The 27,398-nt window shown below is 38.2% G+C and overlaps 1 protein-coding gene across 1 annotated transcript in view; it reads right to left on the bottom strand.

The window, feature by feature from the left end:
• Window positions 1-27,398, bottom strand: part of RGS22 (regulator of G protein signaling 22) — a 117,973-nt gene that overhangs the window by 8,925 nt on the left and 81,650 nt on the right. Inside the window, exons 16-23 of the mRNA XM_037131119.2 lie at window positions 24,587-24,679; window positions 20,618-20,790; window positions 19,621-19,783; window positions 17,164-17,322; window positions 14,878-14,946; window positions 12,452-12,613; window positions 5,382-5,561; window positions 1,550-1,702 (exon numbers count right to left, since the gene is read on the bottom strand). Of these exons, the coding sequence (XP_036987014.2) occupies window positions 1,550-1,702; window positions 5,382-5,561; window positions 12,452-12,613; window positions 14,878-14,946; window positions 17,164-17,322; window positions 19,621-19,783; window positions 20,618-20,790; window positions 24,587-24,679 (1,152 nt within the window). The remainder of the gene's footprint in view (window positions 1-1,549; window positions 1,703-5,381; window positions 5,562-12,451; window positions 12,614-14,877; window positions 14,947-17,163; window positions 17,323-19,620; window positions 19,784-20,617; window positions 20,791-24,586; window positions 24,680-27,398) is intronic.

Here is a 27,398-nt window from a genome sequence, read left to right as displayed (position 1 = left end):
GGGAGAAAGTGAATTTCTGGTGTTTAAGCCACCCGGTCCATGGAATTTTCTTACGGTAGCCCTAGCTGGCTAACACAATACAGTACTGTTTATGTAAGTTAAAATATGTACAGAATAGTCCCCTGCATTGTTTATGAATTCATATACATGTGTCGAACACTATCTTTAAAAGGAGATGGAAGAATATATCCCAGACTCAGTGGTTGCTCTTGGGGATGGGTAGGCTGATAGAGCTCAGGGCTGAGATAGAGTTTACTCTTTCAGCAATATGTTATTCCTTAAGGGGAAAAAAGCGAATGAAGCAGAATGTTAACAGTGTTTGTTTTGACCTGGACAGATATAAGTGTTCAATACATTACTTTGACATCTTTTCAATATTCTTTGTGGAGAAAAAAATAGGCACTGCAATAAACTGAACTTGAAAGTAACCTCACAGGGTGATCCGATCATAAATTTCTAACTGGGCAGGTCGTGGTGAGGGGCCCCTCCCCAGTCGTATAACTTCTTTAGTAAAAGGTGTATCTTTACTTTAAACAAGCCCTGTGTATTGCTCTTGTGCATCTAGGTTGACACACCTTTGAAATGCCTCTATTTCAGACTCCTTGGAAGGGTAATCACCCTCAAAAGAGCAAATAATCTTAACTATCCTATAATCCAATCTCTGCTGCGCTTCATGGAATCTTCCTTACTTCCTTACATTCCATTCTAATTCTAAATACATTTTTAAAAACTTGCAAACTGTCATACTCTGAAGCACTTTTCTGCCTGTTGAGATCTCGCTTCTAGGAATATTTTAATTTGGCTCAAATCAACTCTAATGAGCTCTTATAATTTTTTTACAGGTTTGGATGCTCTTATGTCGATATGTTTTAAATTTATTTTTAGAACTAGGGTAGGCATACACTTATAAATAAGATAAAATACATTATTGGGGAGCAGTTACCCCTCCTCAATTCAAATAAATTAGAGAATATACCAAAAGATGGGTAGATGAATGGATGAATGAGAGGATAAACTAACAGACAAGTAAGCAGCCTGAGTAATTTATGATCCATATTTGCAAATTTCACAGTAAATATGTCGGTCAGTAATTGCAATACTTAAAGTGCTGTCCTCATTCATTCAGTGAACAATTGTTAATAACTGAGCATGTGCTAGACACCAGTGTAGGTGCTTATAAAACACAGAAGAATAAGCCAGACACGATCCTCGAGGGTCTTGGTCCAGTGAGGACAAAAAATGCAAAAACGTATTCATAAGACAATAGAAAGTGTTCTCTGAGAGAGGTTCCAACAGGTGACCACAGTGAGTTCCTTAAGTTGCCTAGGAGACTGCCAAGGAAGCCTTCAAAGAGAAAAGATGACGTTTGAGATGAATTTTAAGGAATTCAAAACAAAGTCTAAAACCCGCAACTGAACACTTAAAAGCCACCAAAGTTTGTAGTCTGTGACATTTTTGTATTTTTCTCTGGCACAAATTCCTCTATAAATTTACACATATCACATACTTTTTAAAAGTCTGATTAAACCCCAAACGAGTCTTGTCTCACCTTTGCAAGTTTTTCATCTTCTGTGGCGGCCAATTTCTTTTTCTTATATTCTTTTCTTCTCTCTAAAACACTCATCATTTTCTCATCGGTTAAGTTCTTCCTAAACTCACAAAACTGAGGCCAAAATTTAAACAGAACCCCAAAAATTGTCATCTGTATAAAAAACAAAGTATGTCTCCAATTACAATTTTATACAAATGCACCATTTTGAACTCTAATTCACCATAATAATGGATTAACTATTCTATCTCTAATGTACAGCGTGTTTCCTCCAACTTACTGTCTCCAGACATCTTGGTACAGTTTGGCTCAGCACATGCTTATCATCAATGGTTTTTACTGCCAATGAGATGTCTTTCTTTCGAAAAAGAATTCTTAAATACACTTAAAAGTCACTTTATTCTTTATGTTTCCCTAACCAATTGATTGTATTAATAAAGAATCCATTAGGTCTTTTAAAATAAGAAATTTATGTTTTCTTTTAAAACCCGTACCAGTTGATCTGCCACACACTGCTGTTTTATGCAAGTATTCCAAATATTCAGTCCATCAAGGGGAACTGCTCTCCCCCTTCCCCTTTCCTTTCTTTTAGAGAAAGGAAATACCATTTACCTCTGGAAAAGCTCTTAAACAAAGCTTAAGATCTAAGAATAAATCTTGAGTAACTTTTAAATGATACAATCTCTCTTTTATGTGAGAGCAAGAAAAGTAACATTTAAAAGGCAGAGCGGTACCCTGGACAAATGCTTTCTATGAGGACACTCCACAGTAAATGATTAATTGTGATATTTATAGAGATAAGAATTGTTGCTCAAGTTCCCATGCCGAGTTTTTCCATTAGTCCCAGAGGCACGCGTTACTTCCAAGAAGGTAGGACCTGCCACATCAGATCAAGTACAACATTTTGTTGCTAGGAATGGCCTTTCCCTAACGCCCTGGAGAAAAATGAACCATCCCATTAGGCTCCAAGCCAGCTCTTCAGAGGTGGAAAGAAAAGTTTTTAAAAAGTACACGCGGCAATGATCAGCAGAGTCCTGAATGGGTGTATTTCATTACTCCTCTGTTCTGTACATGGATATTATTAGTAATTCTAAAATTATTGACTCCTTTTAAAATATAACTTTGTCACTGAATTCTGTAGCCTCTTGGGACTGTGAACACAAAAGCCAGAGCTACTTCACCTGATCAAACACAGACCTTTAAATCTTTTTCATTTACCTGCCAGGCATTTAATTTAGGAATCCCTTGCTCCAATGTTCAGGGATCATGATAATTTTCATAGGAACTTCTTAAACTTAAATACCCCTCCTTCTCTACTTATCAACTATTGACAATTTTTCATTTATTGGCCCAAACTGTGAGTCATTCCCACTCTCAAATATATTTACTTCCATCTAGAAGAAATTCCAGTAAAAGTCACCTAAGTAACAGAATTTTTTAAAGCCAGACATAAAACTGCTCTATTTCTAAAAGTTGCAGTTAAGATTTTAGGTTAATAATTTATGGGTTATTTACCAATATTACCCTGTACTTCCAGAACCTTAAAAAGATAACCAAACTGTTGGTAAGGAAATGTTCTAATAAATAAAGAGCTACTCTGCTGACGGCCAGCAGGTGGACAATGGTGAAAAGGACCCATGATGAGAACTTTGGCTGAGTGGTGAGGGAGGCAGGCGGGGACAGGCAGAGGCTACGCTGGTAACAACACTAAGAGAGGCAACGGTTTTCAATTCACTGTTTAGCCCTGGCAGTCAGCTTTGCTCTCCTTTCCAATTTGATCTTACTCCTTCCTGTTGTGATAGATCTCTTTTCACATCATGCATTCACATGTTCAAAAATGTAACTGATGCCCTGGCCAGTGTAGCTCAATTGGTTGGAGCATTGTCTTGTAAACTGAAAGGTTGCAAGTTTGATTCCCGGTCAGGGCACATGCCTGGGTTGCAGGTTAGGTCCCTGGCCCGGGGTGCATGCGAGAGGCAACCTATTGATGTTCCTCTGGCACATCACTGTTTTTCTCCCTTTCTCGCTCGCTCCCTTCCCCTCTCCTTTGCATGTCCTTGGGTAAAGATAAAAAAAATGTTCTTGAGTGCCTCTTCTGGGCCAGGCATTCAGGGTGCAAAGGCAAGTATGAGACAGGCCCTGCCTCCAAAGACCTTACCATCTAATGGGAAAATCCAGCACAAGAGCAGTCATTTTCAATGTTGTATTATAACTGTTCTGAGAGGGACAAAGACAGGATGTCCCAAAAGCACAAGGAAGAGAAGAAGACACTGCAGAAAGCTCAGAAGGGAAGAGGGTGAGGCCACTTTATGGAACCATAAATGTTTCAGTAGGACTGGGAGATAAATGGTAAGAGATGTGGTTAGAGACTTGTGGGAAGGAGTGTGGTCTTCATTCAGAGGACAGTGGGGGGTAATGAAATTGAAAGCAAATTACATGGGCTTTGAGAGAGCCCACAGGCAGGGGATTTTGGTAATCAATGTGAGACTTGGCAGATGGCAGGAAGTGGAGAAAAGCAGACAGAATGACATAGCAAAGAGACAAAGGGAGAAATTCAGGGTAAGGGGATGAAGGAGAGGGAAGACATGAACACGGCAACCAGACCTCTGGCTCGTAGGAGGTGCTGCCCTTCACTGAGCTTCCTAAGGAAATGCAGGAGGAATAACAGGTCTGGTGGGATAAGGCCTCTAAATAAATATTCCTTTATTTCCTCATGCTCCAAAGTTCATATTTAAGATATGGGCCTGGGCCTCCATTTTAGGAAATTGGGCAGAAGGCAGAAGCTAGAGGATTCCAATAAAGTTCATGGTCGCCACTGCTGACAGTGTGGGGAACCAACCAGTGTAAGCAGCTGCAGACGGTCACCATGAGACCCAGGGTCTTTGATCCAGTGGGCAAGGCCCTGCTGGCCTGGGGACCGGCAGGCCCAGGCGAGGCTAAGCGAGCTCTCAGATCTCTTCGTTAACAGATGCTACAGTTCTGGCACCATGTTTTCTCTATTTCTCTCCAGCACATGCTCAATCATTCCTCTATATTTTCCCCTGTTTTAATGCATGATTTGGATTGTGAGTCCACTTCCAGTTCCTCAGAGGACTTAGAACACAGCTGGCTCACAAATGAATGTTGAGGAGTAATGGCCTTTTTCCATGCTCAAGGGCAATCATGCCCTAAATCTCTGTTTCACATCACTGATGTCCTGACACGGCCTTCCCTAGTCCCTCTATTATAATTTATTTTTCTTAATCATTTTTCAGGAACAACATCAGTAAAAGGCTTTTCAAAATGCAAATAAATTATGTTCACCAAATCACTGTTTTCTATTATTTATCTTAAAAAGAAGTAACGTGAGCAGGTTACCAGACATGATTTTACTTCCACAAGCTTGTGTACTTTATGTTGGTCGGGTACTTAAATCTTCTCTCACTTATTTTATGAGCTATGTGAATACTCCAATCTTTAAAAATACACAAATCCTGGGACACATATATTCCACACATTTTTGTGGTAGCAGATATTTTAAAAGGAAATATGAATGGTGGGAAAGAAAGGAGGAATTAGCTTGTGTTATAAATTAGAAACAAGAAATGATAACATGTGAGTTCAAAGTGTAGTATTTAATAATTTTTGTTGTATAGTATCAACAACAGGAGAGTCAATTACTAGTTTTTATGTTCTGTAGCTTAGGCAAGTATTTTTTTAATTAAATAGGATAAACCCCAGTATTAGGAGGATCGGAGTCTTGCCAGATACTAATAGTGCAGAAGCTTTAAAAGAATATCTAGACTGTCAATCTAGTTTAAGATATGCTGAGCCATGTGCTGAGACCTCTTACCTGTGCCTCTCTAAACACATATGGTCCTAACTCCTTCCTGTGCTCAATAATCTTCTGGGCTTGCTCCAATGGAATGTCAATTTGTAAAGCTGGGGGAATACTGGAATTAATGAAGCAGTTGATGATAGTCATGACCTTCTTGTGGATGATGGACTCTTCACAATGAGAGTGACACAAGTCCTGGGCAAAAAAGAAGAGGTGGAACAATATAATTAATGTATTACTAGAGCGCTTTACAGAATAGTGCCAAGATGTCTTTCAGCTAATATATACACTTTCAGGTCAAGAGGGCACTGGGGCATTCTAAGATTATCCTTAAAAATCATACCTTTTATTTCTCTTGAGTTTGAGGAACCTAAGTCTTTAGTGAATGTGCCTTTAGTGAAACCTAAATACAGGTTTCGTTTTATCCTGGTGGCTTGTCCTAGGCAAAGGAAGAGATCTAGTGTCTACTTTGACTGACTTACTAAATTTATACTGAGTGCCTGCTCTATGCCAGCCACACAGTTGAGCTCCAAGACACAGTACCTGTCTGTTAAAAGGCTCAATTTCTACTAGAGGAGAAGCATGGAAATGCGTCATTCTAATTGCAGATAGTAAGTGCTGTGATAAAGGCACACACAGCATTCTAGGAGAGCACTGAGAACAGGCACCTAACCCAACTTACAAGCAGTCGCAAAAGTTCAACCGGAACTGCTTCTACCCCAAGGGGACTCACGGCCAGAAAGGCGAGCTGCAGAAGCTATGCGCTGGTGGTAACAGGTGTGTCCACATGTTTCTGTGTTTTTTCTTTTTCTTTTTAAATACATTTTATTGATTATGCCATTACAGTTGTTCTATTTCCCCCCTTCATTCCCCTCCACCCTACACACCCCCTCCCCCACCATTCCCCTCCTTTAGTTTATTACCACGTGTCTCAAGTTATTTAGATTCTATATTTCCCATACTATTCTTACCCTCCCCCTATCTATTTTCTACCTACCGTCTATGCTACTTATTTTCTGTACCTTCTCCCCCCTTCTCCTCCTCCCACTCCATGGAGGGTTGCTAACCCTCCATGTGATCTTCATTTCTATGGTTTGCTCCTGATCTAGCTGTCCTCTTAGTTTGCTTTTGTTTTAGGTGTGGTTCTTAATAACTGTGAGTTGGCTGTCCTTTCACTGTTCATATTTTTTATCTTCTTTTTCTTAGGTAAGTCCCTTTAACATTTCATATAATAAGGGCTTGGTGATGATGAATTTCTTGAATTTGATCTTATCTGAGAAGCACTTTATCTGTCCTTCCATTCTAAATGAAAGTTTTGCTGGATAGAGTAATCTTGGTTGTAGGTCTTTGGATTTCATGACTTGGAATACTTCTTTCCAGTAATAAGTGGAATAACAAATTGATGTTTCTCTCTCTAATATGAATTTTAAAAATGTTTTTTTTGCCCTGGCTGGTGTAGCTCAGTGGATTGAGCACAGGCCTGCGAACCAGAGGATCGAGGTTCAATTCCCAGTCAGGGCACATGCCTGGGTTGCAAGCAAGTTCCCTGCAGGCCAGTTCTCAGCAAGGGATGCACTAGAAGCAATCATACATTGATGTTTCTCTCCCTCTCTCCTTCCCCTCTAAAGATAAATAAATAAATAAATATTTTTAAAAAATATTTTAAATGATAGTTCTATATCTGTGACACAAAACTGAGTCTTTTTCACGTACAATCACTATTTTAACTTCTTAGCAATAAAGAGGGTAATATAATAGGTTAATTGAAAAAACACAGATTAACTTATTAGATTACCCTCTTTATTGCTAAAGAAGTTAAAATAGTGATTGTACATGAAAAAGACTCAGTTTTATGTCACAGATATAGAACTATCATTTAAAAAATTTTTAAATTCATATTAGAGAGAGAAACATCAATTTGTTATTCCACTTATTTAAGCAGGCATGGTTGATTCTTTTTAAAAAGATATTATTTATTTATTTTTAAAGAGAGGGCAGGGAAAGGAGAAAGAGGGGGAGAGAAACATTGATGTGAGAGAGAAATATCAATCAGTCACTCCTGGCATGCGCCCTGACTGGGCACTGGGACCGAACCTGCAACCCAGATGGGCGCTCTGACTGGGAATCAAACCAGTGGCCTTTCATTTTGCAGAAGGATACTCAACCAACTAAGCCACACCAGTCAGGGCTTTTGGTTGGTTCTTGTATGTGCCCTGACCAGGAATAGAACCCACAATCTTGGTGTATCAGGACAATGCTCTAACCAGCTGAGCTACCTGGCCAGGGCCAGGGCTATCTTTTTTTAAAAAATAAAGATGTAGCTTGGCTTAAATTATGGCACTTGTCTGTTAAAGACATTGCCGTCTAAATCACTGGAAGGCATAGAAATTTGGAAACATAATTCTAGGGCAGAAATGAGCCAACATTTATTAAGCACTCACTGTATGATAGGCATTGTAATACTTCATGTCTTATGGACACTCTTAAAAGAAAATTCTAGTGCTTGTCATATAAAACTTCACATACAGTTTGGCATAAGTTATATACAAAAAAAGCTTGATATGTTACATCAAGACAACAGTTAGCATTTTTTACTCAATTTAGTATCCCCTCAGAAAAGGTCTATTTATACCACATGTTTGGCATGTTACCAAAAATGTATTTTTTTGCCATTACTGGTGAGATTATCAAAATAATTATTTGGTAAGCCTGGTTTATAACTATGGAGCATAAGGCTTATGAAATGAAAAGATATTTGTGAAGTTATATGGTTTTAATTTTGAGAGCGAAGGGACAGAATTTAGACAGAATCAGAATTGACTTTCACCCTGATGGTTCTGCCCTACTAGGCCATTAGCCTGGCTCACTTTCACCTGTCCTAAAAGTTTCAGCACCAGATACTTTCCCGACTAAGCTTTCTGTGACTCCCTGAGTCCAGCAGAGAGGCCCATCCTGGTCCTTCCCTGGGAGCCTGTGCTTCTCTCACGACCGCACTACGCACACTGCTGCCACTGCCTTGTCGATCACTAGTCACTCATCTGTCCTGCCCATGGCCCTGTAGGTGGCTCAGGCCACAGCTGGATTCTCAGGATTTAGCCTGGCCCTTGGTACATGCTCCGTAAGTATTTATTGAATAAATATACGTTTCCAGTTTTTCTCTGTGGAGACACACACTCCACTTTAGATTAAATTGTACTGTTTTCTAGTAGCTAGGTTTTAAAAAAATCAGTTAAGATGAACATCTTTCCTATCACTGATTATTCTCTTGTCGCATAATTTTTATCGGCTGCAGCATGTTCTATGGCATAGATGTATCATAATTAAGTAACCAGGGTCTTGTTGAATACCTGGATTCTTTCCAATTTTTTAGAATTCACAGTTTGATTAAATCACTGCAGCCATGTCTTTGCCTATTACTATAACCATTACTGGTTAGAGACATGAGTTTTAGCAACAGAAAGGCTTGGTTCAAGTTCTAGCTCTACCACTTAATTAGCTATGTGATGTCAGGAGTGTAACTTTTCTGTGCCTTAGCTGCTGCTTCTGTAAAATGGTGAGAATTATAGCTTTGCTCTCATAGGATTTTTTTAATATATATTTTATTGATAATGCTATTACAGGTTTTTTTTCTCCTCTTTATCCCCTTCTGCCCTGTACCATCCCTCCCCCCAGAATTCCCTCCCACCTTAGTTCATGTCCATGGGCTGTACATATAAGTCCTTTGGCTTCCCCATTTCCCATACTATTCTTAACTTCCCCCTGTCCGGTTATACCTACCATTTATGCTTCTTATTCTCTGTACCTTTTCACTTATTCTCCCTCCTCCCCCTCCCCACTGATATTCCTTTATGTGATCTCCATTTCTGGGATTTTGTTTCTGTTCTAGTTGTTTCCTTAGTTTTGTTTTTGTTTTTGTCTTTTGGCTCAGTGGTTGATAGTTGTGCATTTGTTGTCATTTTAGTTCTCATATTTTTGATCATCTTCTTTTTCTTAGATAAGCCCCTTCAACATTTCATATATTAAGGGCTTGGTGATGATGAACTCCTTTAACTTGACCTTATCTGGGAAGCACTTTATCTGCCCGTCTATTCTAAATGATGGCGGTGCTGGATAGAGTAATCTTGAATGTAGGTCCTTACTTTTCATGACTTTGAATACTTCTTTCCAACCCCTTCTTGCCTGCAAGATTTCTTTTGAGAAATCAGCTGATCATCTTTTGGGCACTCCTTTGTAGGTAACTCTCCTTTTCTCTAGCTGGTTTTTAAGATTCTCTCCTTAACTTTCACCTTGAATAATATAATTATAATGTGCCTTGGTGTGTATTTCATGGGGCCCAACTTCTTTGGGACTCTCTAAGTTTCCTGGACTTCCTTCCTGGAAGTCTATTTCCTTTGCCAGATTAGGGAAGTTCTCCATTATTTTTTCAAATAAGTGTTCAATTTCTTGCTCATCCTTTTCTCCTTCTGGCAACCCTATGATTTAAATGTTGGAACATCTAAAGATGTCCTGAGGTTTCTAAGCCTCTCCTCATTTTTTTTTTTTGAATTCTTGTTTCTTCATTCTGTTCTGGTTGAAAGTTTATTTCTTCCTCTGGTCCAAACTGTTTATTTGAGTCCCAGTTTCCTTCCTGTCACTGTTGATTCCCTGTATATTTCCCTTTATTTCACTTTTCATAGCCTTCACTTCTTCCTCTATTTTGTGATCATACTCAACCATTTCTGTGAGCATCCTGATTACCAGTGTTTAGAACTGTGCATCTCATAGGCTGGCTATCTCTCCATCAATTAGTTGTATTTCTTCTGGAGCTTTTTTCTGTAGCACTGTAGCACAGGAGGGAACAATGCTGCTTGCTTGGCTCTCAGCTGGCTTTCAGTCACTTCCCTCCACTTCCCACAAGCAAGCTGGGCCCTCTGGTGCTGATTCCCAAGTTCGTGGGCTTGTGTATGTTCTGGGACCCTATGAGTCTCTCCAGTGAACTCTCCTGTGAGGCTGGGAGTTTCTCCTGCCACCATAACTCCAATAGGTTTTTATAGCCAGAGGTTTTGAGGCTTTATTTCCCCATGCTGGAACCCTAGGCTGTGTGGTCTGTCTCACTCCCCAGTTATTCCTCCTGGTTTATCTGTATGCAAATGTGGGGCTGCTGGGTCTGCCAGTGGCCACCTTGCCATGCATCCCTTCTTCCCCAGCTGCCCATCTCTGCCCCTCCTACCAGTCTGGATGAATGTTTCTTCTTTAACTCTTTGGTTGTCAGACTTCCATACAGTTTGATCTTCTGGCCATTCTGATTATTTTTTGTTTTTACATTTGATGTTATCCTTCTTTTGGTTGTACAAGGAGGCAAAATGTACCTACCTATGCTTCCATCTTGGCCAGACTTACAGGAGTCTTATGAAGAATAAATTAGTTATTACATGAAAAGCATTAAGACAATATCTGGCAGACAAGAGACACTTAACAGAGTAAAACATATAAAAGGGAGCTCACTAAGACTCTGCTAGGTGGAATGCTCAAGACCCAGTCCAAGTACCATCCCATCTGTGGATACTTCCCTTACCTGACGCCCTCCCTGCATCACTCTCTCTTCTGTGGGGACACCAAGTTAGAACACAGACCATAATCAACACTACTTATTTTTATAGATCTCCCCTTCCCTGAGGGAGGGCCATGCACTGTATTCACCTTTTTATTCCTACAATCTAACATCTTGGTTGGCACATTAGATACTTAATAAATGCTTACTGAATGTACAAATTCACTTCTATAGTATGACTTTTAATAGTCACCTAGTATTATATTTCCTCCATTCCAGGATGCAAAAAAGATATCTAAATGAAAAGCAAGGCAGCCTTGAAGAAGGAACAGTTACAAAACTAAGGGTTGACTGAGTGTGTGTCTATGGTTTACTAAATACTTACCTTGAAAGGTTTATCTCATTGCCTCTTGTCTTAGCAGGGTGGGGCTTACTCATATTTATATAAGCTTGAAAATACTTCTACCCACTCATAATAATTGCCTATTCTGAAAAACAGATACTACCTCCTTTCTAATTCTCAAAAAATTAATTTAATATTACTTATCCTGTGACAAATTTTGAAAAACTTATCTCAAAATATTTTTTTCTGAGAAAATTTCTAAGTTGTGAATAGCAAAAAAACTGTTGATAATAGAAAAGGGTAGAAAACTGTTTCATGGTATGTTGGAGAAAGTTTAGATATAGATTTTATTGAGCAACAGCTAACCATACAGAATATATATGTTGCAGATTATTCATACTGCATAATATAGGCTTACATTATAAGCTAATTGAAATCATTATCCCCTGAAATTCCAGCTTTATTTTTGTTTCCCTGCTTTTGAAATGGGATGAAATAGGCTGCTTGCAAGGAAATGAGCTCACTACCCCTGGGAGCATTTAAGCAGAGGCTGAATGCCTACTCTTAGGTAGTTCTAGAGAACATTCCTATGTAAACAACATACAAGTTTAGATTGTATAATCTAGAAAGTCCTTTTCCCATTTTCAATGCAAAGATTCTATATGATTTAATTAAACACTTAAACCTGAAAACAAACTGCTTTTGAACCTAACCACTTGTTTTTTTACTTATTTATTTTGCTATAAATTTGGCCATTTTTTTAAATAGAAAAACCTCTCTCAGTTCTGTTGGTTTATTTATCTATAATCCACTCTCTTTGATTACTATTGTGGTAAATATGGTTGGGAATTCTTATAAAGAGATCTTGAGTTAAGTACTGAATATGGATACCTTCAGGGGGAAAATGTATATAGTATATTTACAAATAAGTGATATGCCAAAATATAGTTAAAACTTTTCAGGAAGATTCTCATTAGATCATAATATATGGGACTGCCCTGAAAAACCTATACTATGACTTAGTGCTCACTCTTATGCCTTGTTTTACAATAATAATAGAAAATAGAAAAATAAACATCTCAATATTTTCATATTGGTATGAAGGTGTCCAAATTGGGATATTTTCTACATAAAGTTATAATTAAGAATCTGATACATTAATGGATCCCTTCCTCAAGAAGAGGTGACTTTCTCCCGCTCTCAATAAAATACCTTATATTTTTGTACTTCTTGCCAAAAGAGCACCCCATTTTCCAATAAATCTCCTTTTAGAGCCACAAACCGTTGGAATTGTCTTGAAGTAACTGGATTCAATAATGCTTTACGAAAAGCAATGATTTCAGAAGATGAAGATATCCACTTACTCTCCACGGGCTGTCCAAAACGGAGAGTACAGAAAATTAGCTGTGTTCTCAAAACTAAAGAAAGTTATTTACTAGACTAAAAAGTCACCAACTTCTATCTCCTGTACTTTAGGCTGCTGAATGTATGGCCAGATAAACAGAATTTGGGAACTTTTTCCCTCTGTTCCTCTCCCCTTTTTCTCCTTTTCTTTTTTATGGTACCATTTTGTTACGAGGTAAAAAGAAAAAGAAATGATTGGATGATTTATAACATATGACTACACTGTTTGAGAATGTTAACAATTATTACAGTTTGGGACTATGGTGAAAGCCCATATTAGTGCACAGTATGAGTTTGCTTAAACAGAACAAAATAGTCAAAATCATATGATTACATATTGTTATGTTATTATGTATTTTGTGGTTTCATATATTATATGTCTAGATTAATACGTAATTCTCCTGCCTTTTAAAAACTAAAAACAGTTAAACATTTAAGGTATTTTTCAAATTTTTAGAAAAAAATTACCAATTAATTCTATTCATTTAAATAGGAAACGTACTGTGGAACTTCGCTATAATTCTATCCTGGACAGATCATGTTTTTTGGTGACACATCTTTATATTATTTTAATAGCAAATTATTATCAAGAGTTACTAATAAGAAGAAATAATTATGAATACACTTTTTTAATAACATATGTCCTCTGGCTGAGGATTCGCCTTCCCTAACAAAGAGGCCTGAAGGAGCCATGGCATTTTAGTGATGTTTGAAGGTACTACTTATTTTATATCTACATAATTTTAAGATGTCTACTTCTTTTAGATCACATATTCATTCTCCTTTAGCTTCTCAGATGGCAAAAACAGATTTTACTGAATTTACTGAGTAGGTTTTTAAATGGATGAATTTTATTGAAGTTCCCCAAATCTGAGTGTAGCCTACAATCATGCATCGTTCGAAGGCAATGTTTTAGATGAACTTAGGAATTACAGGAGCAGTCAAACAAAACACATGATAAACACCCATGACTGATAGTGCATACAGTAAGTTTCTTGAAACAAGTCATACATGATCATCAAAATGAGCATTACATAAAATGCGCCATGGGAACACAAGGGAAGGCGCAACGGAGTCCTCCTAGAGAAGGAAAAGCTCTGCAGAGGAGGGTCCGCCGGCGACATCCGAGCAGGAAACAGAAAATGGAGGGCAGCCCCAGGCAGGGCCCTCACTAGGCAAGGCACTAGCTGCCTGTTGTGTTTTGGGGGAGGCACGTGCTGGGGTCTCTGGACAAGGAGTAGGACCCTTGCCACGTGGTCTGTATTAGAATTACAGCCCTATAAATAGGAACGACTGTGTATTAGACTGAAGAGTTTGTTTAAAACCCACTCGGCAAATAATGTTTTAAGACCTGCTTCTTAAGGTATTAAAACTTAGTAATTTAACTAAAACCTGTAATTTTACTAAAAAAAATAACGTAATACATAATGTATAATACTATGAAATATAAGCCCATCGTACTTAGTATTTCAATAAAGACATGGCAAAAGACACATATAAGAATAGTTGTTTTTCCTTTCAAGAGGAAAATACAGAAAAAGCGGACCCTAAGATAGATATATAGATATATATATACACACATATATATATATTCCTTTAACAGACAAATAAAATTTTAGTTTTGTTTGCAGTGGGTCAGCTGGGTCTAGTTTGATAAGTTATCAAGACCTGAAGAGGGATAAATACCCATAAATTTGTAGGCTCAGAAAGAAAACTGTGTTTATCATGCTTGTTAAGAAGTAAACATCTCGTAAGATATTATATTATAGTGGTTTAGATAATCACCAAGATGATAGTTATCTTAATGCTGTTAAAGCTAAAATGCAATTCTAAGCAAAGGGGGACAAGGCAACTGATTTAACCTGTTGACGCTGCCAAAGGTTTCTCATTCGTTTTACGTAATCCACTCTCAATCCTCTTGCATGATAAACAAGCTACCATACCCTGGAATGAAGAGTTTATCTCAATATTCCCATCACACGTAAAATAAATAAAATATATATTTAAAGCCCAATCAGATACTTCTGGAGTTGAGCAGGGGAGGAACTGTTTAAGAAGGCTCTGGTCAAATCACATTTTCCACTAGATTCCACCAGCCAATTAGGAGAGCGGTGTTGGCATTCAGTTGGTGGCTTAGGACAGTGTTTACAATGAGGGCTTTTGGACAAGAGGGAGAATAATACTTTGACAGAGTAGAACTTACAGGAGGAAGACTATAACAAATAATTACTTGCCTTCCAAATCCCAATTTTCATGTCATGCTTCTGTAGTAAGAGCTCTTCAGCTATGTCTCTCAGCTGTACCTAAAAGCAAAACAATTATTTTATGTCAACTATTAGAATGTCTAAAGTTTTGAAATCCTTTACTAATTTGGAAGATTTTTTAAAAATGAAGTAAAGGTCAGCATGGATAGGAGATAATACAATTCGGCAGAAAAAGGACCAGACTTAGAAATGGAAGTTCTGCCCAGATCCCTGGGTAAGTTGCTCCAGTTCTCTGTTCTCAACAGGTTCCTCCTCTGTAAAGATAGAGATAATACTGGCCAACTGTATTGCCCTAAAAGCAGATGATAGTTCCACTTTGTGCCACGTGGAACCGAAGAGATAATTAGGATTTCCCAGATTTTCATGCTATATTCTCGCCACAACTGATTTTAGAGAGTACCAAAGTCCTCCAACTGAGGCAGAAAATACAGTTGACATTTCCTGAGGTTACTGCTGATTAACACTGTTTTCCCTTTCTTGGGAACCACTCCCGCCAAATCTGGTCTATGTGAGTCAACCTCTCTTCCCCAGATAGATCACAGGTGACAAAGAGAAACAGGGACCAGAGTCACTTCTGCCGAGTCTTTCCAACAGCCACAGTCCAGACAAAAGATCGGTGAATTCTTCCTGCCGGGTTCCCACAGCTGTCCTGGCCCCTGATACTTCTGAAGCTTGAGTATCAACTCTTCGCCTAAGTCTGCGAGATGCTCCAGGACCACTGTGTAATAAATTCTCTGCCTTCTCTTTTGTCTTTGGCTTAAGGTTGCCAAAATCAGTGTATGTTGTTGGCCACCCAAAGAGTGCTAAGTCAGGAAATGGGTGTAAGTTACAATAAAATTATTGTGCTAAACATAGTGAAAAAAAGGTGGTAAATAATATTAGTAAGCTAAAAATCTTTACACTTGGCTTTGGTTAGAGAATAGGGGCTAGCCTGAAAAAAGGAGTGAGGAGCTCTGACCAGTGTGGCTCAGTGAGTTGGGTGTCACTCCACAAAGCAAAAAGGTCACCGGTTTGAATCCTGGTCAGGGCACATGCCAGGGCTGGGGGTTTGGACCCCAGTAGGGGGCCAGAGGCAACCAATTGATGTTTCTCTCTCTCTCTCTCTCTCTCTCTTTCTCCTTCTCTTCCCCTCTCTCTAAAAAGAAATAAAATCTGTTTTTAGAAAAAGAAAGGCGTGAGGAAATTTATATTGTTCCAACACTTATTTCCAGAAACTTTTGCCTAAAACAAGCCAGCTTTTATCCCTACTACAAATTCTATGTTCCCAAGTATCCTATATTTTCCATAACTTAAGATGCTCAGAAGACTAAGGATATTTCAAGATAACTAAGCCTCAAAGTGTTTGATAAATTTTTTAGATTCTTCCTGAGCATTACTACTAGATGTGCTTTGCATACTAAAGTCCAAAATTACAATACATGCTCTCTCTCCCTTGTAAAGATCATACCTGTTTTTAGGTATGATAATGACATTCTAAATTACAAAATACATGCTTCTTATTTTAAAAAACAAAGCAATAAACCACCCCACTTTACAAAGTAAAGTAAAAATCCTTTTCACTCCCCAAACCCATTCCCAGGAGGCAGATCCCCTTAGATCTTTTGTCATAAACATAAAGATAGAGGGATGGATGGATGGACAGAGATAGAAACATATAAATAGACACATATATAGATGTAAATCTATAATGGGATTGTCTTCCACATGTTGTTCTGCATCCTGCTTGTTTCACTCAGCAAATAATATCTTTCATTCCAACACATGTGGAAATCTCCATTTATATTTTAATTTCATTGTATATGGGAATCTTCATAGTTTTCTATAGTATTAAATTATCATAATTCATTTAAGTACTGTCCCTTGAATATCCTTGCCCATTTATGTGAGGACTTAATAATAATAATAATAATAATATAAAAACTACATTAATAGATAATATTTGCATGTTTGCTGTGTGTCAGGCACCATGCTAAGAAACTAAACATATATCATTTCACTTCATCTTCACAACAATGCTGTGTAGCAATTACTCTTATTAACCCCATTTTTAAAATGAATAAACTAAGGTTACAAAACATAAGAGCCATACAACTGACGTATGGAAGTGCCGAGGTTAAAACTTGGGAAGTCTGATTCCACGCTGATAACCAGGATGCCACAGAAGTATGATGGCTGGCTGGATCGACCAGTGTGCACACCTGAAGTTCTGAGAGGAACGGTCAATTACCACGCAAAGACTGCAGTACACACATATACCTTTATCTTTTGACGCGCTGCAAACTGTTCACTTGCAAGAAACAATGGCAACCACACATTTTCTAGCCTGTGTAGGACGCACTTCTGAATTTCAAGTAGAACAGGTGCATCAAGCTGCTCGTGGAGAATCCTTCCCCAGCCACCACTTAAATTCATTATCTAAGAAAATAAAACAAAACAAAAACGACAAACTTCTGTTTTGGTAAAGAAACGCCAATAGTCATTAATTTATTTATTCGCCCTCAACCATTTGCTGAGCACCTGATAGGTGCCACAATTTTTATTTTCTGTAAGATTATCTCCTGGCTCTATTGTGTATAGTAAAGAAAAATACCTTTTCTAACACCGAAGAGAGAATTACAGTTTATGTGAGGGTTGTTTCAAAAAACACAGGAATGGGATTTGTTCCCTGTGAGACTATAAGCAGTGCCATTTTTTGTCCATGGCCTCGGTATCTTCAACTAAAACGAGGACATCAGTATATTAGTTTCCTAAATTCTCTTCTAGGTCTAATAATCTATGAATCTGTGATTCTGGTCAAAGTGACAGGTCTGAGAAGTCATTTTCTTTTGTTCATGAGGAAAATGAAGCTTAGTGTAGAGACAACCTTGACTCGGACATTGTAAACCTCAGGTGGCAGATGGCAGGATGCTGGCAGCAACTGGGGCTGTTCTGACAACCACCAAGGAGGAAGCAGAGACAGCAAGACGCAGAGGAAGGTGGGGTTAGGCAGCCCACGGTCTCTGACTTGCACGGGCAGCAACTTTTATAAAACACAATTTCTTTGTGGCCTAGATCTTCCTTTTGCATAATTATTGGCTTCGACAAACTACTAACGGCTATTTCCTTCCAGAAATCATTCTGTTTTCTCCCATTCCTGTGTGCACTTGAGACGTTTGGACCGCTTGTCGGAAAAAACCACCTTCTTAGCTCTCCTTTCATTAATCAAATCCTACTAGCATATCGTTTGAATGAAAACAAGAGAAACCCTCTTAGCCATCTTTTATTATTAATCAAATGACATTAGCAATGACACTGTTTTCGTATTAAAAAAGAATATAGAAAAAGAGAAGAAAAAGAAAAACAGACTACTTTGTTAATCTAAGAGCAAATTGGCCACACAACTGAAATCAGAACTAGCATGGTCTATATAAAACGTGATGTGATTTAAATATCCTGAAATATAAAATATAAGTCAATAAAAGTAAAGTCAAAGATGAGGAAGAAGAAGTATCGGGAGAACCCCTCTGGAGTAAGCCCAATCATCTGTTACGGCAGCACCAGGTGACTTCTCCCATTGAATTTTAAGTGCTCGGCATGTTACCCTGTGGGGGGTTCACACAGGAGCATCGGTACCACTAAGCCTCACACAGTGCAGCGCAGGCCAAACAGAAAACAAATGCTTTCCATGTGTTCATTTCATGCTTGTGCCCAGTGAGACACCCAACCTCTGCTGCTGACACAGCCCAGGTCCTATCTCAGGGAACTGATGGCGAAGTATTTTTGTCACGGTTGTTTAATCTTACTTCTGATCCCTCTTACTCCTAAGGACTTCCGCTAACTCCTCCCTACAAAGATTGAGCTTTTTAATTTGGTAGGCTCTACTTGCAAATATCTCTGATTTTTTTCTTGAATTTAATGAATTTCACATTAATCTGAGATTTGTATCTTATAAATGTATGCCATCAAACTATGCATCTGTTTAAATTACCAATATAAAAAAAACAAATGCTATCATTTGATCTCTAGATGGTAGTACTAGCAAACTTCAAACTAAATAAATAATTGCCATTTTTATCATAAAAAATGAGCCATATTTTATGTGATCAAACCCACTGCTGAATCCCAATATGAATTTTTTCTGTAAATAATAATACCATGGTTATTAATAAGTTGTGATTCAGGCCATGTGACTTTGGTCCAACAAAATGGCCAAACCTATGTTCCAGGTCAATGAAAATAGTTTACGGGGACAATACAATGGCAAACAGGATTTTTCAAAGATTAATTGTGTTTGGAGTATTATCAGTTAATAGAAAAACAGAGGTCAAGGTGGAGCTTAATGGCTGGAAGTGGCTGTTTTCCTGCTTGTTCAACGGATGCAGTTGCCTCGCTCACCAGGTTTCCTGAGCTCCCAGGGAGTGCCCAGCACATCAGCACATCACAGGCACCTGCACTGGCCGAATGAGTGGATGAGTGACTGCATAAAGGTTATTTTTATCCTTAAATTGCTGGTTTAAAATAAATAACACATTTTATAATACATAATACTTGAGTGCATTTAAAAAACATTTCTTTTGTAGATACATGTAAATATCTAAAAAATGAGATATCAAAGGTGTCTAACATCTAAGTTATAAAAGCAAATGAAAACAATGACTTTCAGGTTGCTGGCAAAAAAAATAATAAATAATAATACATTACTTCAGTATAGAAATATCTTTTCATGTTATCTACCTTGTCCTGCTGGCGTAGAGAAGCGGGACTGTTAGGTCCAAAGAAATATTTTTTATTAAGATATTTGTTTTTAATATACATAGATTTTGCCTCCCTTTGCTTTTGATCTTTGTAACTTATTCTTCGGAACTGCTCAATGTCCGTCCAGCACATAAGGTCCATACTAGAATGCAAACAAAGACAAAGTACACCTTTCTTGTTCATTTCTCTCAGTCCTACTAAACACCAAGTGAAGTTGTTGTTTTGACAGAACTTAGAAAGTGACTAGTTGGCAGGAGTGATTAGATCATGAAACTAATGAGTATAATTCTGTGTCTCATCCTGACTAAATATATGAATAAATAGTAGAATCCTGGGATCAGAAAAAAGTCTATCACCATTATTGGGAGGGTCTCAGAGTTCTCTGGACCAGAACTGTCAGTTTCAGACATGGGAACACACTCACCTATTGTATGTCTAATTGGCAACAAAGTAAATTTAGAATAATCCTCAGCACAATGAAGGGAAACTATGTATGTGAAATGTGGCTCCCATGTCTAACCAATCTTTCTTAACTTGTGAGAAAAATTATTGGAAAAAATATGATCAATGCTTCAGTTTATATTAGATGAATATGTTACAAGGCCCCAAGGTTTTGTGCAGAACTACATTTCATTTATATGTTAACTAACAAAAATTATAAAATACTGCATTAATTTCAATAGCTTAGTGAAATATAAAAGAGACACTTCTCAGAAACAAAAACAGTACCTGTCTAGACAAATGCAAAAGAAACACCAGAAAATGGAAAGGATAAAGCATGCTGGTGTTTTAGTTTAGCCAATGCTAAAGGTATCAACAAATATTATTTAACCACTTAAAATAATACTTTGGAGGTTGCTATTTTTCATGCACTCCCTCACAGAAAGTTATCTATACAGATTTTAAAAATTAAGTAGCTTAGAAAAAAATGATGTTTCAAGAGGGGAATACAGTTTACAATGGTTATGTTCCTTACCTTGATGAATGAGCCTCAAGAAACTGACGGAAATGTTCAAACTCCAGTTTGTTTTTAAGCAGATCATCAAAAGTAAAATGTCTATATTCTTCAGGAACATTATTCCAGTACTGTGTTTCCTTAGAGATATCAGGATGTTGTGGAATACCAGTTCCAATTTCACGAGTAGTATCCTAGTGAAATAATACTTTTTATAAAAATCTCTTAAACACAACAAATCATTTTTCAAAGTAAAATAAGCTGAAATAAAAATTAACTGTTAGGCCAATGCCATTTCACAGGTCAATGGTAGAACTGGGTGGAGAATCTAGAATCTAACCCTGGCAGGTGTGGCCCAGCTGGGTGCGTGTCATTCCACAAAACGACAGGTCACTGGTTTGATTCCCAGTCAGGGCACATGCCAGGGTTGCAGGTTTGGTCCCCAGTCATGATGAGAGACAACCAATCATTGATTCTCTCTCACATCAATGTTTTTGTCCCTTTCTTTCTCCCTCCTTTACCTTCTTTCTAAAAATAAATAAATAAAAACCTTAAAAAAAAGAATGTACAATCTGGTTCTAACTCATAACAAATCCTCTTTGTTCTTTTACATTCCATTCCCCTTATTTTGAGGAACAGTTAGTAAACATTTATTATATACTTATTTGTAAATATTATTTTGTTAGTACAGAAGTAATGTATTTTGTAGTAAAAAGAAAACAAAAAGCACACATAATACTACCATTCAGAGATAACCACCATTAGCATTTATATATATATATATATGTATATATATATATAGTATTTTTTGTCTACATATATGTAGCTTATTAAAAGCTACATATGAAGAAACTACACATGAAGATACAAATGCTCTGGCTGGGTAGATCAGGTGGTTGGAGTGTCATCTTGTGCACCAGAAAAGGTTGTAGGTTCAATTCCCAGTCAGGGAACACACCTAGGTTGTGGGTTTGATCCCAGGTCAGGGCACATAAGGGAGGCACCAATCGATGTTTCTCTTCCATGTCAATACTTCTCTTTCTTTCTCCCTCTCCTCCCTCCCTCCCTCCCTCCCTCCCTCCCTCCCTCCCTCCCTCCCTCCCTTCCTTCCTTCCTTCCTTCCTTCCCTCTTCACTCCTCTCTCTGAAATCAGTGGATATACCCATGGGTGAGGATTACATAGAACAAGAAAAAGATAGGACTATACAACTATGTATGGTTTTATAATTTGGTTCTTTTTCTTAACAATATATCATGAACATAAAACATTCTTTTATCTATAACTTAATTTCAAAAGTTACAGAGTAAAAAAAGATGCTTTCTAATAAGGATTACATTCTTGTTTTTTTAATTTAAATATATTTTATTGATTATAATATTACAGTTGTCCTAATTTTTCTCCCTTTGCCTGTCTCCACCCAGTATGCCCATTCCCTCAGCAATGCCTTGCCCCCTTAGTTCACGTCCATGGCTCATGCATATAAGTTCTTTGGCTACTCTATTTCCCATACTATTCTTAGCTTCCCCCTGTCTATTTTGTACCTACCTATTTATGCTTCTTATTCCTGTACCTTTTCCCCCATTCTCCCCCCTCCCCTCCCCACTGATAACCCTCCATGTTATCTCCATTTCTGTGATTCTGTTCCTGTTCTTGTTGTTTGCTTAGCTTGTTCTTTAGATTGGTTTGTTGACAGTTGTAAGTTTGTTGTCATTTTACTGTTTGTATTTTTTATATTCTTTTTATTAATGAGTTCCTTAAACATTTCATATAATAATGGCTTGGTGATGGTGAACCCCTTTAGCTTTATCTTGTCTGGGAAGCACTTAATCTGACTTTCATTCTAAATTATAGCTTTGCTGGATAGAGTAATCTTGGGTTTAGGTCCTTGCTTTTCATGACTTGGAATACTTCTTTCCAACCCCTTCTTGCCTGCAAGGTTTCTTTTGAGAAATCAGCTGATGGTCTCATGGAAACTCCTTTGTATATAACTGTCTCCATTTCTCTTGCTGTTTTTAAAATTCTCTCCTTATTTTTAATTTTGGGTAATGTAATTATGATGTACCTTGGTGCGTGCTTCCTTGGGCTCAACTTTTTTGGGACTCTCTGAGCTTCCTGGACTTTCTGGAAGTCTATTTCTTCTGCCAGATTAGAGAAGTTCTCTTTCATTATGTTTCCAAATAAATTTCCAATTTCTCGTTCTTGTTCTTCTCTTTCTGAAATCCTATGATTCAGATGTTGGAACGTTTAAAGATGTCCTGGAGGTTCCTAAGCCTCTCCTCTTTTTTTTTTTTTTTAAATTCTTGTTTCTTCATTCTGTTCTGGCTGAATGTTTATTTCTTCTTTCTGCTCCAAACTGCTGGTTTGAGTCCCAATTTCCTTCCCTTCACTGTTGGTTCCCTGTACATTTTCCTTTATTTCACTTTTCATAGCCTTCACTTCTTCCTCTATTTCGCAACCATACTCAAACATTTCTGTGAGCATCCTGATTACCAGTGTTTTCAACTCTGCAGGTGATAGATTGGCAATCTCCTCATCAATTCATTGTACTTTTTTGGCAGCTTTGATCTGTTCTTTCATTCGGGCCATATTTTTTTGTCTCTGCGCGCCTGTTATGTAGTAATGGGTGGAGCCTTAGGCACTTGCCAGGGCAGGCAACCCATGTCACTGTGTTGTGGTGCTGTATGTGGAGGAGGGGTCAAGAAGGAACAGTGCCACTTACTTGGCTCTCAGCCAGCTTTCTGTCACTTCCTCCACTACCCACAAGTAATTTGGCCCTTCTGGTGATTCCCAGGTGGGTGGGTTTGTAGATGTTTTAGGACCCTGTGGGTCTCTCCAACAAACTCTCCCGTGAAGCTTGGAGTTTCTCCTGCTGCCACAACCCCCACAGGTCTTTTCAAGCAGAGGTTTTGAGGCTTTATTTTCCTGGGCTGGAACCATGGGTTATGTGGTCTGTCTCACTCCCTACTTGTTCCTCCCAGTTTATCTGCACACAAATGTGGGACCACCTTGTCCTCTAACTGCTGCCTTGCCGTGAGTCCTCTCCTCCCAGCTGCCTGTCTCTGCCCCTCCTACCAGCCTGGAAGAATGTTTCTTCTTTAACTCCTTGGTTGTCAGACTTCTACACAGTTTGATTTCCTGGCAGTTGTGGTTATTTTTTGTTTTTAAATTTGTTTTTGTCCTTCTTTTGGTTGTGTAAAGAAGCAAAATGTATCTATCTATGCCTCTATCTTGGTTGGAAATTCAGAGCTAACTGTCTTTAACAGTTTGGTGAACATTTTACAGATACCTCTTTTCATATATGTATACATGTAGAGATACATATTCAACTGTGTAAATAAGATCATACAATACCTGTGTTTTTATTCCTTACATTTTTATAAAATATGTCCTGAGCATTTTCCATGTCAGTAAATATGAATCTAAACTGCCATTTTAATGAAGATACAATTTAATATTATTGCTTTATAGATCTATCATGGTTTATTTAGCCAATCCAAAAGTTTTGAATTTGTACATCAAAACAATATTTTTCACATCCTAGTCAATCCTATGGTCTTTTTACTGACTTCCTCAAACTTTTCCCTTATTTAGAAATTATTGTGCCTATTGATATCATAAAACAGTTCCTTTTCTGTTTGAAAAACTCAATTTAACTCCTTTGTGACTTGACATCAAAAAGAGTTGCTGACATACAGAAAATAATAACATTCAAAGGTATATGATGTGGGCTTTCAGCTGAAGCAAATGAGTAGCCTGGCTTCTGGTGTTTCCTCATCTGCTTTGTCATGAAATGTGTCAGTCAAATGTGACACTTATCAAATGTAGCATACTAAGCAAAGAAAAAGCAGAAAAATGAGACTGCCTATCCCCTACCTTTTCAGTATAGGATCTCCTCAATATCTGATCTCCAACCCCCACCCCAACCAATATATGCAGTACTAATCCTCTCCAGGATGTAAATTCATTTTTCTAGTACAGAGGTGTCTTACCTCAGCTTTCTCGGAAAGTGTCACTTTATGCAAAGCCTGTAGCTTTCTAAAGCATGTGGAATCTAGCTGTCGAGTTTCTTCCACCAAGTTCACCTAATAAAATAGTAAAAAAAAAAAAAACCCTTGTAACATCAATAGAATGTGCACTATGAGAGTGGGGAAAGAATGCACAATTTGCCAGTAACAGTGGGCTAAGAAACCAATACACTTGCTAATAAAGTAAATTGGCTTGGAGGCTAAAGCAGGATGACCAGCATGGGAAAAATATCAGCTATAGCAAAGTCAGACTTTGAATATATATAATAAAAAATATTGCCCTGGCTGGTGTAACTCAGTGGGCCTGCAAACCAAAAGATTGCGGTTTGATTCCCAGTCAGGGCACATGCCTGGGTTGCAGGCCAGTTCCCAGCAGGGGCCAGTTCCCAGCAGGGGATGCAAGAGAAGCAAACATACATTGATATTTCTCTCCTTCTCTCCCTCCCTTCCCCTTTAAAGAGAAATAAATAAAAATTTAAAAAATACCTACATTTCTAGGTATATATTTTAACAAGTGTGCCACAAGAATTTTTAAAATGTGCAATATCCAACTATTTAATCAGGGGCACTGACCCCTTTTCCCTTAGATTGTCAAATAAAAAAATGACAATGGTCAACACAACAATGGCTTTCCATTGTGAATACCCTGTCTCAAATCACAAATATATATGTTGTATAATAGAGTTGCATCTTCTTGGTCATATTGTATGATAAGATTCTGTCTGATTGATTAATTCTTGGTACCAGAAATATTTATGCACAAGTATAACAACCTGACATTTTAAAAATATTTTATTTATTTGTCTTTAGAGGGGAAGAGAAGGAGAGAAGGTGAGAAATATCAATGTATAGTTGCCTCTCATGCATCCCCTGCTGGGAATTGGCCCACAACCCAGGCATGTGCTCTGACTGGGAATCGAACCACAATCCTTTGGTTTGCAGGCCCGTACTCAATCCACTGAGCTACACCAGCCAGGGCCACAACAGTCAGGTTGTGGCCCTGGCTGGGTAGTTCAGTTGGTGAGAGCATTGTCCCAACCTGCCAAAGTTGCAGATTCGATCCTGGGAAAGGGCATACGAGAATCAACCAATGTTCACATAAATAAATGGAACAATAAATTGATGTTTCTCTCTTTCTCTCTCTCTAAAATCAAGTACATAAATAAATAAATAAATAAGTAAGTAAAATGTCACTTTGGGGCAAAAAAATGTAGGTAATTACTATTATTATTTTTTGTAAATCAATCAAAATTATACCTATTTTTGTAAGATTGGCTAAACATATTTTTAATGTGCTACAGAATTTTAGTAGTTTGTGTGTGCTATGACATAAAAAAGTTTGAAAATTGATGACACAGTGCCACCAAAAACCTCCTCGTTTCTGGAAAAGCCTTGGGAACTAACAAACACTGGAGACATGCTGTGTCACATTTCCAGTTTCTGTTTATTATAACAGCATAACGGTCATGAAGGCTCTACTGATTTAGGGGCCATATGATCCTCAGAAGAACATGAAGTGACCAGACTCCATTGTTATTAGTCAGTGAGCAAAGGTTTTATTGGTGTAGCAAGAGAGGAGAGAATTAATCATCTAATTAAACTGCATGGTCAGTTGCAGCCTTCAGAGTGTATATTGTACCACTTGATACAGTCGGGAGAACAAAGTCATTCTCTGTTTCTCTGTTGCAGGGAAAAAATCAGTTTGGCTGGTTTGAGTAGTCTCCGTGGTTATCCCTTTTGGAAAAGAGTCTATGTAATCCAGTCAGCTGGACTTTTACAGAAGTCTCTGGGCTGAATTTAAGGATGTTTCTAGAAATTAAGAGAGGGTTACCCTTCCTCTTATAAAAAGAATGTATAATTCGTCCCATACATTTTTTATAAGAATAATTACTAAGGCCAAAACCTTTTGCTTTAGGGACTTTAGTTATAATTCTAAATCTTTATCATCCCAGGACCATATCTCAGATCCACTTTCCTCTAGACTACACATCACATTAAAATAAGTAGAGGCTTGTGGTCAAGATGGAGGCATAGATAAACATGGCTTGCCTCCTCGCACAACCACAGCAAAAATTAAACTAAGCGACAAAACAACTATCACCCAGAATCATCTGAAAATTGATCTGTATGAGCTGTAAGTTTGATGACCAAGGAATTAAAAAAGTCACATTCATCCAGACAGAGAGGAGGGATGGAGATGTGGAAACACACAGGGAGGCACGGAGACATGGAACAGGTGGTCCCACACCCAGGTGTGGTGCATAAAGATTCGGGAGGGATACCTCAGAACTGAGGGATCTTAGCCCCGTAGCAGGCCACCCAGACCAGGGTTCCACTGCTGGGAAGACAAGTCCCTATAACTTCTGGCTCTAAAAAACAGCGTGTGCTGGGGCAGCAGAAGAAACTGTGGGATTCTCAGGAGTCTCCTCTTAAAGGGCTCACAATGGACTTAGGGCTTATATAGACTCACTTCCTCTGGGCTCCAGCACCAGGGCAGAGGTAGAAGGACACCAGGTGCATACAGGGAGAAAATGAAATGTCTGGCATCAGGGCGAGTGCCGGGGAACAGCTTCCTCCCAGACAAAACTCCAGAGGCCAGGCAGCAGCACTGTCCCTTTCTGAGCCCACCCCCACACAGAGCCATAGAACGGCAACACCATATCAGAGACTTTGTCAACTTAGTTCACATGGTTTGCCCTGCCCTGGTGATTACCTAAGGCTCTGCCCCATCCAACTTACCTGGACTTTTCTACATCAGACCACACCACTAAGATAG

Source organism: Artibeus jamaicensis, unplaced genomic scaffold (genome assembly GCF_021234435.1).
Source record: "Artibeus jamaicensis isolate MK-2021 breed Jamaican fruit bat unplaced genomic scaffold, CSHL_Jam_final scaffold_916, whole genome shotgun sequence".
Classification (NCBI taxonomy): Eukaryota; Metazoa; Chordata; class Mammalia; order Chiroptera; family Phyllostomidae; genus Artibeus; species Artibeus jamaicensis.
The sequence above is the reverse complement of the archived record's forward strand: the minus strand, read 5'-3'. Positions and strand labels throughout refer to the sequence as shown.